The 14,355-nt window shown below is 47.5% G+C and overlaps 2 protein-coding genes across 2 annotated transcripts in view; one reads left to right on the top strand and one right to left on the bottom strand.

Annotated features, from left to right (window-relative positions):
• The window catches only part of CCR8 (C-C motif chemokine receptor 8), a 113,680-nt gene that overhangs the window by 45,914 nt on the left and 53,411 nt on the right, over positions 1–14,355 (bottom strand). The window lies entirely within an intron of this gene.
• On the top strand, positions 507–13,584 carry CX3CR1 (C-X3-C motif chemokine receptor 1). The gene is made up of 2 exons (XM_006194695.3): positions 507–620; positions 10,620–13,584. The coding sequence occupies exon 2, from the start codon at positions 10,629–10,631 to the stop codon at positions 11,703–11,705; it is 1,077 nt and encodes a 358-aa protein (XP_006194757.1). The 5' UTR covers positions 507–620; positions 10,620–10,628; the 3' UTR covers positions 11,706–13,584.

Genomic DNA, 14,355 nt, shown 5'->3' on the forward strand with positions numbered 1-14,355 from the left:
CTAGAAGTTTTCTGTGCCAATACTTCTCAGACTCCATGTGTTTACCAATCTCCTAAGAATTTCATTAAAATGCAGTCTAACTCGCGGGGTCTAGGGCAGGGCCCAAGGTGTTGCATTTCTAATAAGCTCCCAGCTGAGATCGCACTTGGAGGAGAAGAGCTGTAGGTCATTTATTCTGCAGCTCAATGCTATCCAGTGAGTGTTACTGGCTCCCTTTTATGGGCAGGAAGACTGAAGCTCAATTTCTGGGCTTGCCTGAAGACACCATTAATGAGAGTTGCATTGTTCCCTGTCCTCTACCCACATCGGGGGAGATAACACACAGCCCTCAAATTACCACTCCCCCCAAGCCCCTCTTGCTCTGCCCCCGGGCTGCGGTCTTCCAGGTCTGTGACTTCAGACCCTCCTGTTGTCAGCTGGCCTCCAGCCTGGAGCTTCTGAGCTTGGCTGCGGCAGCATCTACAGACAGTCTACCTCACAGGAAACCAGATACTATTGGCTAACTTTGCAAATAAAGATGCTCTTGGAGGAAGGGAAAGGGAAATACTCCCTGGCAGAGTCTGCGAGGGACAGGGCAGCTGACTGGCACCTCCTGAGGTCCCCTTCCCAGGTCCTGCCAGGTAGGAGCAGAGGACCGAGTCGGCACCTGTGGGTGTGCTGGGTGGGGCCCTGTGGTCAGATGTCAAAGTGAGTTAGTGATGCTGGCTTGTTTTACATGCCATCAAGGGAGATGATTGTCCTGGGGATGTTACACCCTAAAAGTCCAAGGGGCTTGTGGGGGGGGCAGTGAGTGATAAGATCATTTATGGTGATACGCTTGACATGACAGAATATGATTAGAAACGTTAGCGATTACATTTCAGGGACAGGGAGAAATGCTCACGATTTGATATTAACTAAAGCAAGCATCGTTTAAAATTGCATCTGGATGATACTGAGGAATTATTGTTAACGTCTTAAGATGAGAAATAGTAATGAACTTACTGTTATTTTTTTTAATAATTTTATTTTTGTCTTTCTTATTCTTTTAGAAACACATTTAAACTATTTATGGGTGAAACATTATGACATCTGGATTTAGTTTTAAACTATCCAACAGGGCATGCAGTGGGGAGTAGACGAAATGCGGGTCGTGAGTTGCTAAGTGTTGAAGCTTGAGGGTGGGTGCATGGGGGTCTCTGCTTTTGTGTAGGTTTGGAAATTGTATAATGAAAGTTATTAAAATAATGTTTGCAATTTTAATATAAATATACTCAATCAGAATATAAAGATATGCATAAAGATTGGGTGGAAAAAGCTAAAAGCTCACTGTGGTTGATTCTGGGAAGTTGATTGAAGATAGTTTTGAGGGTTTTTTTTCATTTTTCTTCCATGCTTTCTTGTGCTTTTTTTAATAATGAGCATCTATTCCATTTATAATGAAAAAATTTTTTCTCTTTTTTAAAAATGTTTTTTATTGGGGGGGGGTAGTAATTAGGTTTATTTATTTATTTATTTTATGGAGGTACTAGGGATTGAACCCAGGACCTCGTGCACGCTAAGCACACACTCTACCACTGAGCTATACCCTCTGCCCTATAATGAAAATTATTTTAATAACAAATTGCTGACGTAACTTTATATTCAACATTAATAATGCTGTTATATAGTCATTGTGAGGACGTTCGGGTCAGAAGGTTTGTGTCATTGGAAAACACAATTTTCAGACAGAAATTATGAGTGGACGACAGACACGTGGGTGCAAGATGGAGGGAAGTACCTCCGGGGCTACGTCTGGCTGAGACCTGTCCTTTCTCATTGCTTGACCTGCATCTGGCCGTCACCCCCTCACAGGACTCTGCAGTGTCTGCTCTGTGTGTTCACAGCCCAGCCCAGAGAACGGTGGGGAATTTTAGGATTTCTCTCCCCCAAAAAGAGGTTCTTTTTCTTTTTCAAATACTTGAGATAGAAAACTTGAGGTAGAAAAAACTTGAACGCAAAGGAAAGAAGAAGACTGGACTGTGAGTAAAAGCAGGCGTGAAGACTTCCCTGTGAGCCAGGGCTTCTGGAGGGCACCTGGGCTCTGAGCCTTGGACCACCGGTGGGAGTGGGTGGCGCCCAGATGGGTTCCCATCCTTCACCTTCACCTCTTGGTTTGGCTTTATTTTCACAAAGGGATGGAGGGCAGGAAACAGTGTCAGCACATATTTGGTGCTCAGGAAACAGTGCATGCTGTCATTACGGGAAACTGAGGCTCAGAAAGCGTATGCATCTTAAGATTACTGACCACTTTCAAATGGGGTTGTGAGGGGCAGGAGAAGAAGGGACATGGCAGAGCTGACCCAATTCAGGACCAACTTCCATCCCCCACCTCCCACCTCCCCAGCAGGCACCCTATTCCCACCCTGACCGGGCTGCGGAAGAACAGCCATATCACCTGTGGTCCCACAACAGAGCCCTTGGCCTCAAAGGACCCCTTTCCTGGGATCTGGGACATTCAACTGCTCCTCCCCAGCCTGGAATGGAGTCCTCAGCTACCCCCGTTTTAATCAGGCTCAGACTTTCTCCCTCGAAGGAGACAGTCAGAGCCAGCACCTGCAGCCGACGGGCTAGACAGGGAGGGGCGCTTCTGGGACGGGTCAGAGTCAGGAGGCGCCAGAGCCAAGAGGGCAGACACCAGGTCTTTGCCAGCTTTTCTGGGAACCTGTTCTGATTCCTGGCAAGCACAGTCCAGGGATTCCAAGGACTTGAGCTCTCTTGTGTCACTCTGCCCAGGAGAGCCAAGGGAGGTCAAGGCATCTAGCTGACTCCTGCTACTGCTTGCCTTCCCTGGGCTCAGGATGCTCTGACCGCCCCGAGGGCTGGAATCCCCCGCTCTCTGGCCACAGTGGGCACTTCAACCACCTCATCTTTTTGTCTGGCCAAAGTGCAACTATTTTGGATTATGAATCTTGGTAGGGAAGAAAACCTATATCACATCTCTTTAGAGATCTTCCCAGGCACTCTTTGTCCTTTTCCTTACACCTGAGTTCACTGGAAAACATAGCACTCTCAAAGAGCAATGTGCAGGTGGACAGCTTATAAATATCTCCCACTTAACCACCACCTAGGCAGCAGGAGTGAACCGGGCCAGCCCCTGGCAGCCTCCCTCAGGTCCCTTCCTGACCACCTCTCTGCCCTCCCAGAAGTCACCCCAATCCTGACTTTAATGATCCTTGCTCCCTTCCTTGTCTTTGTAGTTTTACTACCCAGAAAGGCATCCCCAAACAATACGGATGATCTTTGCCTGTTTCTGACCTTCATGTACATGGATTCATATAGTAGGTCTGCTTTTTTGGTTTGCATTTTTTTAAATGCAACCATGTTGTAGGAGATATAGATGCACACACACAAAAAGGTTCATGACAGTGTCGCTCACAGTGGCCCCAAATGAAAGCCCCCCCCCACCCAGGGATGCATCAGCAGAGCATAGCTAATAATCATGGGACACTCACACAGTGCAATGATAGTCAGCAATGACAGTGGACAGACCGCAGCCACAGAAATAGTATAGGTGAGACATTCACAGAAATGCCGAGATGAATTTACAGATAAATGCAAAATCGGTCCATAGCCACATCAGTTATCAGATGCACCTCCACCAGACACAATTTCTATTTCCGTGAACAAGAATGATCGCGCTGCCTGGGTTGCCTACACCTCACAGGATTGTAAATTAGCTCAATGAAAGGGGGAGATGGCCCCAAATGGTGTGCTAGACAGGACACCCAGTAAAGGGTTTTTTGTTTGTTTGTTTTTGCCATTTAAAGTCTTTTGTGGGGGAGGGTATAGCTCAAGTGGTAGACAGCATGTTTAGCATGCATGAGGTCCTGGGTTCAATCCCCAGTACCTCCTCTAAATAAATAAATACATAAATAGATAAATAAATAGACCTAATCACCTCCCCCCACAAAAGAAAATAAATTAAAAAAATTTTAAATTGAAATAAATAAAGTCTTTTGTAATTTTTCTTTATAGTTCTTCAGTGTGGAATCCGAGGCCCCCCCTGTTTACCCCTCTTCTGTCTTTTCTCTGCATCCTTTCCTGAGCCTTCCAATCAGCTTAAACTGAACTTTCCTGAAAGTTCTGGGAACAGGTTGGCCTCCCCTAACCCCACCACTCTCACTTACTTCTGTTTCTGTATATTCTCTGCACCCCCTTCTACCTGGCTGTGGCCCCAGGAATCCTCCCTATGCTCAGACCCTCAGTGCCTTTGGCTTCAAACCACAACCCTCCCCGATTTCCACCGCCACCTTTGTCTACCTGGGAGACCCTCCCAGCCTTTAAGACTCAGCTTCAGTGGTCTAATCCTTGGGTTTCCCACAACTTTTCTTATATTCTGTCACTAAACAATACTAAAAATGTACAGAGATAGTATCTTAGACACTTTTACCTCCACAGAATTGAACACAATGCCTAGTGTTGGGGAAACAGAATGAAAAACAAAATCTCCAACCTAGAAAATCCTCTCCACAACAGCAGAGATAGTAGAGAAAGAGGACCCTTTTATTATTAAATAGGCATTAAACGTGATGTGCATCACAGGCCACCTGCTAAGAGATTGTCAAGACACAAAAAAACTGACCCTTGTACATAACTAGATACAAGCCCTTACACACACGTTCTCAAGATAAGTAATAACTAGTCCCCAAGTAAGGGAATGTGTCACACAGAGTTCATCCCAAATCTCCCACTGTCACGGGGGTCACCATCTGTATTAGCTGATTGGCTTCATCCAAAAGAGAAACGATTTTCTCGTCTCTTTATGATCAGAGGTAGTTGTGCGATTTGGAGCCAGGTTCCTGCCCAAGCAGGCTACTGCCCTCCCACAGGAGCCCGGGGCACCTCGATGTTTGCAACTCGAAGCGATGGCTCCCTGGTCCTGGAGAGCAACAGTCCTGGGTCCTGAAGTTGACGGGAGAACCTGTCACACTCTCAAAAGGATAGATACCCACATTTCAAAGAGGGGAGAAGATCCTCACAGTTATATGTTTTCTAAAGTAAATGCTCTAGGAAAAAGGAGGCAAGGGGACTCTCTTCCCTTACTTTCAACAGGGAGAACTGAGCCTCTTATTTTTAATTTTTAGTTGTCCTTATATCAGCGTGGGGTGAAGACACATAACGGATACTGGCTTAATCAACAATTAATTAATAAGGTCCATCTCTTTTTCAACTATTAAAAAAGAAAAGCCAAAAGCATTTCCTCTCTAAATGATCACAGTTTACTCTGGCAGAGATAAATAAATACCATAAAATTCTCTGAGGAGGAAGAAAGGGCAGGAAGGCGTGTGAAGCTGAGAACAAGGGCAGGTTCTGTGAAGGGGTGGCTCACGCAAGAGCAGAGGGACCTCACCCAGTGTAGTTCTCTCCCGTGGCTGGCCTTCGTTTGGGGGGTGTGTCTGGCCCATATAAATTGCTGGTCAGTGGGTCATACGATTTGTTTGAGGCGAACACGTTGCTGTAGGAATAGCGACTCGGTCTATTCACTTGCACGGGGGGACAGAGTACAAGCTGTGAAATGTGCCCTGCTAGCTCCTTAGCGTGGAATTCAAGACCCCTCCACCTGCCCCTCTTCTGCCTTCTCAGCCTTAGCTCTCTCTGCATCCTAAGGAGGGTCTCTTATAAAAATAGCTGTCATGGTAAATGGGAAAACCATCAGGACCTTAAAACTCAGGGGCTCAAGCAGCCAGGGGGTGTGGGCTTGGGGCCAGACTGAGCATATTCTTCCTACATAGCCTAACGTGAAGTTCAAGACTTCGTCAGGATGCAAAATCACCTACTGGCTCTCTGTCTGCAAACAGAACCTCATTGAATGCTGGCCACCCGTGAGCCCAGAAGTTTCATGTTTCCCGGGCAGGCTGCTGGGCAGCCAGTCTGTGGACACGAGGCCACACTCCCCTGACCCAGGACTCACGCTGCTCTTTAAGATTGCTTCCTTCTGTTTGGTCCTTGTCAAAAAAAAAAAAACAAAAAAAACTGAGCATCCAAACCTGGCCAGACCCTTAGAGATGGTCTGGTCCAGGGTTTTCATGACACACATCAAGAAGCTGAGGCAGAGCTGGGAGTGAGCTGCCTGGGTCCTGCCAGCCGTCCTCGGCGGGTGTGGACCGTCATGAAGGATGCGGCTCTGAAGCACATCACTGGATACTTGAAGGCAGGCGACAAGCCAACCCATTAGCCTTCAGCTTTTTCTTCTCCAGAGAAAACAGCTCTCTGATGAGAGCTAGATTCTGGGCATCTGGCAGTGAGGACCACCTAGTCGTGGCTGGAGAGGCAAATAGCAATCCGCTCTCCCGGCCCCATCTCCTGCCTGCTGTTTCACGGAGGGTCAGCCTACTGGGTTCTGAGTCTAGAAGGAGAAGCCCGGGAAGAGTGTCCAGGGTCACATCATGAATCTTATCCTTTTCAGGAGGGGTCACCTCTACTTTTTCCCACTCTCATTCTAGAGCAGTGGCCTACAGTAACCTGAGGGATTTCCCTCCAAGAGGAAAAGCACGGCACGGGGTAGGTTGCATGGCTTTGTGGAGAGACGTATCTAGATTGAAATCCTGGCTCTGTGGCTCCCTCGGACAAGTCACCCAAATCTCTCCGTGCTGCTGTTGGTTATTTTGCAAGGGAGGTAGTCATTTCCCTTGTGAGGTGTGGCAAGAATTAAATGGGATCTTGTGTGTGGAGCGTGACACTTAGCAGGTACTGGGGAACGGGAACCCCTCTCCTTCTAAACAGGGCTGTCCAAGGAGGACCTCAGGTTCTGGAACCGCAAAAGCACAGTGGCTCCCCTATGGGGAAAGTTGGCATCTGGGCTCAAGAAATTCCCGAGTCTCGTTTGGTCCAAAGGGGAAAAAAATTAAGCTTTACAATATTCTTGGCAAAAGACTGAACCTCAAACCTGGTCTGTAATCAAGGACCTAAAAAAGCCATAAAAAGAGATCAAGTAAGGTAAGAAAACAAACAAAAGAAGACACACCAGATTTAGAAAACAGAAATCAGGATGTGAAGCCCTTTTGACTCCTTTTTTAGAGGAAGCCCCTCTTCTGGGGGGGGAAGAAACATGAAAATGATGTCGGGGAGAAGAAAGTGGATGGGGGCCACCTAGTGAGAGGGGAAGTGTAGAAAAGGGAAGCTGCTTGGAAACAGTGGGTAATGATGACAAAAAAAAAAAAAAATTAAAAAATAAGTGAGCAGTCCTGAGAAAAGGAAGTGGCCAGAGGAAGTGGAACAGGGTCGGCAGGACAGGCAACCGGGTGTTTTTTTTAAAAGCGGGGGTCGACAAAATTCATTTCTACTTGGGTTTAAGACGCACGTGCACCCAAAGCTGAGCTTCGAGGTTCAGCTCAGACCCTCTCAGCTCAGCACCATTTAGTGAAACGCTGGCTTATCAGAACAGAGGGTGGGGAGGCCCGAGGACAGCTGGGAGGTAGGTGTGAGGTGTAGCCTCAGCTGATGGGACCTGTGTTAGACACCCATACTCCTCCCGTATATATGAGACCTGCAAAGGGGGAACAGCTGTAATACAAAGTTGGAAAAAATTGCCGACACTGTCCACATCTGGGCCTGAGCTGAGCCCTGCCATGTGCCAGCTGTGTGGCCTGCAGCCAGTTCCTTACTCTCTCTGAGTACCTCCACTTGCCCATAAAGCAAAGATTGTAATCCTCTTATGTGCTGGCTACCATTTATTGAGTGTGCACAACTTGCTGCCAGTTACTATTTTAGGCTATTTGCTTATTTATTTTGATTTTTTGTATAACTCATATTATAGAAATGTAATACGTCTTAAATTTCAAATCAATTCATGAAAACTTTTTCTAAAATAGGTAATATGTGTACGTGACAAAAAAAAAAAAAAAATCCACAGGTTTGCAGTGAAAACTGTCTCCCTTCCCCTGGAACTCACATCCTGATATCCTGGGACATCTTGGCCTTCTCTGCACTCTTGTCCCAACCTTCCCTGTCTGCCCGTCATGCGTAACCCCGGAGCCCTTCATTAGGGCAGTGAATTAAATACAGGACTCTCCTTTCAGAATTGCAGAGATTAAATAAATAATAACATGGAATGTTTAGTAATGAGCCTGACAGCTTAACAAAAGCTCAGTAAAAGTTGGCTTACTTCCCATTTTTCACCTCAAAAAAAAAATCTTAAAACAAAACATTTTGGGGTTGGTGGGTATAGCTCAGTGGTAGAGCACATGCTTAGCATGCATTGGGGTTCAATCCCCAGTACCTCCATTTAAAAAGAAAATAAAAGAAAAAGAAAATATTTTTATTCCAGGGAAAAAAACCTTTATAGACCAAATTCCCACAATGCCTAGAGTGGGAGTGAAACATGAGGGTCCACAGGCAGCCTGGATGATTCCTGAGGCCCAACATGCTTCTGTGTCCTCATCTGATGCATTTATTAAGCACCTGCTCTATGCAACGCACTGTACCAGGTGCTCCTCTCAGAACAGTGCTGATAGAAGGCATGAGAATGGATCCCGATCTTACACATGAGGAATGTCAGGCTCAGAGGCTCCAAGTTCACCCAAGGTCACTGGGCCAGGAGGGCAGATGTGGTTTGCAATCTCAAGAGGGCCTGAGCCCGCAGCCCATCCTCTTCCTGCCCACCTCCCTGCTTTTCCCCCTCAATGATCCAGGGACACCTGCCCAAAGGTTTGTAGGAGGTCCCTGTGTGTAAGGCACTGTGCCTAGAGTAGAAATGGAAATCAAAGCCATGTCATGCAGATTTGGCAAAATAAGCCCACCCAAAAGCACAAAGTCCTCGGACAGAATACAGATCCAAAGAGATGCAAAAGAAAGAGATCTTGGCCTCCCCTCAAGGTCAGCTCTACCAGCTCAGTTCATGAGGGAGGGGGTGGGGAGGGAAGGATGCCAGCCCCAGGGGCCCTAACTTAGGACCACCGGGGCTTGACTGTTCACCTTCCTTCACAGCTGCCTGCCTGGGAAGAGGGCTTCAGCAATAAGCCACTCGCACCAAGCCTCCTTGCCTCCCCACATCTCAGCTGAGCCATTTGAAACTGACATTTGTGTCGCTTGAAAATGGTTGCCTATCAGCCATTTTATATGGTTCAACCTAACCATCATTGATCAAGGTCATAGCCAGAGGCTCCTCTCCAAGATAAGGGCCTTGCAGCCAAAAACAAAGAAAGCACATGCTTCCCTGGGGTCGAGAGCTCCGTCCCAGCCTGAGACAGCCCAGGTCAAAAAGGCTTGATCTACTTCACCTGGAAGAGTCTGGGTAAGAGGCAGAGGTGGGTCAGGACCCCAGACGGAGGCTGGGAAAGGAGCAGCAAAATCCTGGCTGGGTGGGCCCTCGGCTCGGCAGAGACACCATCTCAATGCAAACAGCACGAAAAGGATGTAGCCGGGTGTGGAAACTCCCTTGGTTAAAGAAGCATGAGCTTTGGTTTTCGTTGTGCTGGGTGTGGGGCAGTGACAACCAGGAGGTGTGCTCTGAGGTTTCTGAGGGCCCGTCTTGTGGTATCACAAGGAGTGTGGGGGTGGGACGGGTGCCAGGGAAGCAGGGTGAAAGGGCTGCCTTTGCAGCCTCTGGAGTGAGGAGGGACTGAGTCCTGGCTGGGAGAAGAGGGGATGGACAAAAGGCACTTCCCAACCTGTGCAGAATAGTCTTGACTTTCCATTTTTGTCCAGAAGGAAATAAGAAAGGAACAGTGGGGGAGGCCAGTCCACAGTGATGTGCAGGGCTGCTAATTATCAGGTTAAAGCAGCCTAGCTGATCACAGTCTTCCATCTGGGAGCCATCCACCCTTTCGTGACTGCAGGAGCCCGGATGATGGAGACACGTCCTCTGCACGTGGACTTGACGGATGACCGACCGTCCGGGTTGGCTTACAACTGACGGGTTTCCAACATGTGAGACTTTCAGTGCTAAAACCAGAAAAGTCCTGGGCAAAGCAAGGCAAGGCAGTCACCCTAGAGTGCCTGACTCTATGTCTTATCCCTTAAAGAAGAGAAAGACTTAAGTTGATTCCAAGAGGAAGAGGAAGAGAAATGGCTCTCAAAAACAAAGACGAGGCTTCTGGGTGCCCAGGGCTCTGTAGTGTCTGAGACCTCTCTCTTCAGTATTGGCTTCATGCAGGAGAAATTAGGGACCAGAGGGTGGAGAGAAGGGAGTAAAGGCAGGGTGTGTAAAACTGCTTTGGGGAAGTTTGGCCTGGAAGTGCGAATTACGGTGGCTCTGCCCCCACCCCTTCCCTCTCCTTCCCGCCCGAGGTCCTCTCTCCCCACCCTAGTCAAGTTAGCTACCTTTCAGATAGACTTTAGAAAATGAAAGGAAAAAAAAATCTATCTCAAGCCTCAAAAGGCTTAGATTTGAACACTAACTGAGCCATTTACTGCTTAGTTTCTGGCAAGTCGCTGAGCCTCTGAGAGACTGGCTTCCTGTCCGTCAGAGGGGTCTGTCACAGCCTCCATCAGAGAGACTGTTGTGGGGATTAAACAAGATGGCAGACGTGACGCTGGGAAATGTACTGGTCAGACATCCAACCAACGTCTGCTTCTTGCCGTCGGCCTATGTAAAGGGCAGACTTCCCACTTTGTTTCTCGGAGAACTAATGCGTTACTTGTCTTCCTTCCTGACCCAGGTGCTCACCATGCCTACCAGCTTCCCTGAATCAAGTTTCGAAACCTTGACGTATGATGACTTTGCTGAAGCCTGTGATATGGGGGACATCGTGGCCTTTGGAAAAGTCTTCCTGGCCGTGCTCTACTCCGTTGTCTTTGCCTGTGGCCTGGTGGGAAACCTGCTGGTGGTGTTTGCCCTCACCAACAGCCGGAAGCCTAAGAGCATCACCGACATTTACCTCCTGAACCTGGCCTTGTCCGACCTGCTCTTTGTAGCCACCTTGCCCTTCTGGACTCACTATCTGATAAACGAGCAAGGCCTTCACAACAGCACGTGCAAACTCACCACTGCCTTCTTCTTTGTCGGGTTTTTTGGAGGCATATTCTTCATCACCATCATCAGCATTGACAGGTACCTGGCCATCGTCCTGGCCGCCAACTCCATGAACAACCGGACCGTGCAGCATGGTGTCATCATCAGCCTCGGTGTCTGGGCAGCAGCCATCCTGGTGGCCACACCCCAGTTCATGTTCACCAAACGAATAGAAAACGAGTGCTTCAGTGACTACCCTGAGGTCCTGCAGGATATCTGGCCCGTGCTCTGTAACCTGGAAACAAATGTTCTCGGCTTCCTGCTCCCCCTGCTCATCATGAGTTACTGTTACTTCAGAATCATCCAGACACTGTTCTCATGCAAGAACCACAAGAAAATGAAAGCCGTGAAGCTAATCCTTCTGGTGGTCATGGTGTTTTTCCTTTTCTGGACACCCTACAACGTCATGATCTTCTTAGAGACGCTCAACCTCTTTGACTTCTTTCCCTCCTGTGCCATAAAGAGGGATCTGAGGTTGGCCCTCAGTATGACTGAGACAATCGCATTCACCCACTGTTGCCTCAATCCTCTTATCTATGCATTCGCTGGAGAGAAGTTCAGAAGATACCCTTATTACCTGTATCGGAAATGCCTGGCTGTCCTGTGTTGCCATCCCGGTCATGTCACTTTCTCCCCCTCCCTGTCTGAATCCCAAAGGAGCAGGAGGGAAAGTGTTCTCAGCAGCAATTTTACTCATTACACCAGTGATGGAGATGCATCCATCATTCTTTGAAGGGATCCCCGAAGCCCTGTCCTTCCAGCAGGCCGGGAGTTCCTAAGTCTGACACTGAATAACGAGGACAGATTTTTAAAATTTCTTACATGCAAGAAATGACGGACCCAATGTCCCCAAAACAAGAGGATTGTGCTCAAAATGTGAACAATAGGCACATCTCTTACTGTAAATATCTGGATTTTTGGTTTACAAATGACAAAAATTCAACTCAGACTAATTTAACCCGAAAGGAGGCGGTATCGTTCACTTTGTGGTGAGGGTAAGGGGGTGGCAAGTCCTCAGAGTGAGTGAAAACTAGAGCTGGAATCTAGCTAGGATTTCCTCTCTCTGACTCTCAAATATGAGTGGGGACAGAGCTCCCAGATTCATATATCACAGCTTTGTCCATCAGAGAGGGACTGAGACCCAGTCCCCTCTGGTCCCAAGGTCAAAACTCCCAGGGAAGGGCTGTGATTGGCAAAGTTTTTATCAAACGCTCATCCCTGGACCAGGCAGCGGTACCCACAGGGCAGGGATAAATAAGATAGCAGCTTCTGTTCAAACTTGTGGCTAGAGGTACAGGAAGATGTATTTCCAAGAAGCTAGCAGAGTGGGTGCTGCTTTGATCAGACAGAACAAGAGCTGTCCACCAACTTTACCATTTGTCTGGTCCAGCCTCCCTGCGATCATACCAGCCAGCACACACTGTCAGCCTCTTCTTCATTAAACCCCCTTCTGTCAGGTCCCTAAACCTACAATGGTTTCCTAGTACCCACTGCATCAAGTCCACGTTCAAATACCTGGCCTCTGAGAGCCTCCATCATGAGGTCCCACCAACAGATTCCCCAGTGCCTCTCCTTCCTAAAGGACTCCAGCCGCTCTGTCAGCCAGGTCTCTTCCACTCGGCCTCATGCATTGCCACCTGCCCCCGGGCCCAGGGAGATAAACAGGAGAAACACTGGCCCAAACTGAGAAGGCATGGTTTCCAATCCCAACTCTATCACTTGCCCCTTGGGTAATTTGGAGCCAGCTGAGCTTCAGGGTCCTCACCTGTAGAATGGAGATAAGAGCACTGTTCACATAGGAAGCACCCCTTCCAGCATGAGGAGCCAGCCTCCAACTCTTGCAGATCCCAACCCTCTCGTCTGGTTCCCAGACTTCAGCTCTTCCCCCACGTAGCACCGTGCTTCAGCGGTGCTGTTGACAGAGCTTGGAGGAGCCTCTCGGGCTCTGCTGCATGATGTAGCCCCGAAACAGAGGAGGCTGGTTCCTACGGTGGCTCTCAGTGGATGCTCCTAGATGCACAGATTGACAGTCCTCCCTGACCCAACCCTCCCAGACTGCCTGGATACCGCCTCCCAATCGCCTGGTGACAACCCCTGTCCATCTGGAGAGAACCTCCATCATTCATGCCACTGCCAGCCTGGAGAACCAGGGTCCCAGGAGAAGCTTCCTTTTCTCAGTAAACATTTGGAATGGTCTAAAACTTTAAAGCTTGAAAAACAACTGCAGTGATGCTAAAGAAGACGTCATCTGTGATCTACCCACACAATATTTTCATGCGCCCATTAGACATGGTTCACACCATCACGTGTTTCGAGTTGCAATCATAATATACAGTTATATCATCTACTTTTTTCCCTCTTAACATGAGGCCACAAATAACTCTCTCTGTTTCTCTAAGTTTTGTAATGATCTCTGCCAGGTTGTGTACTCATCGAAGGCATCTGACTCATCGCTACATTTCTCACTCCTTGGCAGTCAGTATGTTTGTTTACCCAGTGAGAGAATGAATCATGTTCCATCGAGATCATGTCCTGTAATTTACTCTCCATTACCTTGTTAACAGACATTCTACTTGTTTCCAATATTTAGCAAATACATATTTTAACAGCAATTTTTTCTGTGTCATTTCCTTTCTCCTCTTCAATTATTTCCTTTGGATAAATTCCTTGCCATGAAGATAGCTGGGTCAAAGGGCACAGGCACTTTTTAGCTTTCGACACATACATGTGAAATTATGTGTATGTTATATGCAACATGGGAGCGCAGATCCAGAGCTGCTCCAGGGTGAGTGAGAACAGGCCTCTGCCCTCAACGCTCAAGCAGTGCTTAACATTTAAATGCAGAACTTAGAAGTTTTCAAAAAAGCATACTTGGCATTAACTGGTAACACAAGGGCAGTGACATCTGACCTGAGTCTTTAATGGTCTTGAGATACCTGACTTGAGCCTTAAGGCCTTAAGAGAAAAGCCTGAGAATATTGAAAGGCACTGGGAGCAGCGTGTGGAGAGGGAATCCCCTCAAACAGCCAATGGAGGAGGGCATTCTCAGGGGGTTCACAGTTTGCTGCACTATTACCCTGATTCTTGTTCCAACTGTTGAATCATAAAGCTTTTAATTAAACTTTTAGCTTCTTTCTGGACTCCCAAGAAAAGAGGAAAAAAATATTTTGGCTTGAGAAACAAAGAAGAGAGACAAACGCTTTCCTTTCTAGAATAAAATTAGATTTGTATCCTAAGAAATGTTCATTCATTCATTTTGCTGAATAACACAGAATAGAGAGAAAATAAGGAAGTTCACTGAAAACCCTTAGAAATGATGTTGTTATCTAAATAAAGGAAGGCACATTTGAAAAGGACAGTTGGTATTAAGGACACAACTGGAT

Source organism: Camelus ferus, chromosome 17 (assembly GCF_009834535.1).
Source record: "Camelus ferus isolate YT-003-E chromosome 17, BCGSAC_Cfer_1.0, whole genome shotgun sequence".
Classification (NCBI taxonomy): Eukaryota; Metazoa; Chordata; class Mammalia; order Artiodactyla; family Camelidae; genus Camelus; species Camelus ferus.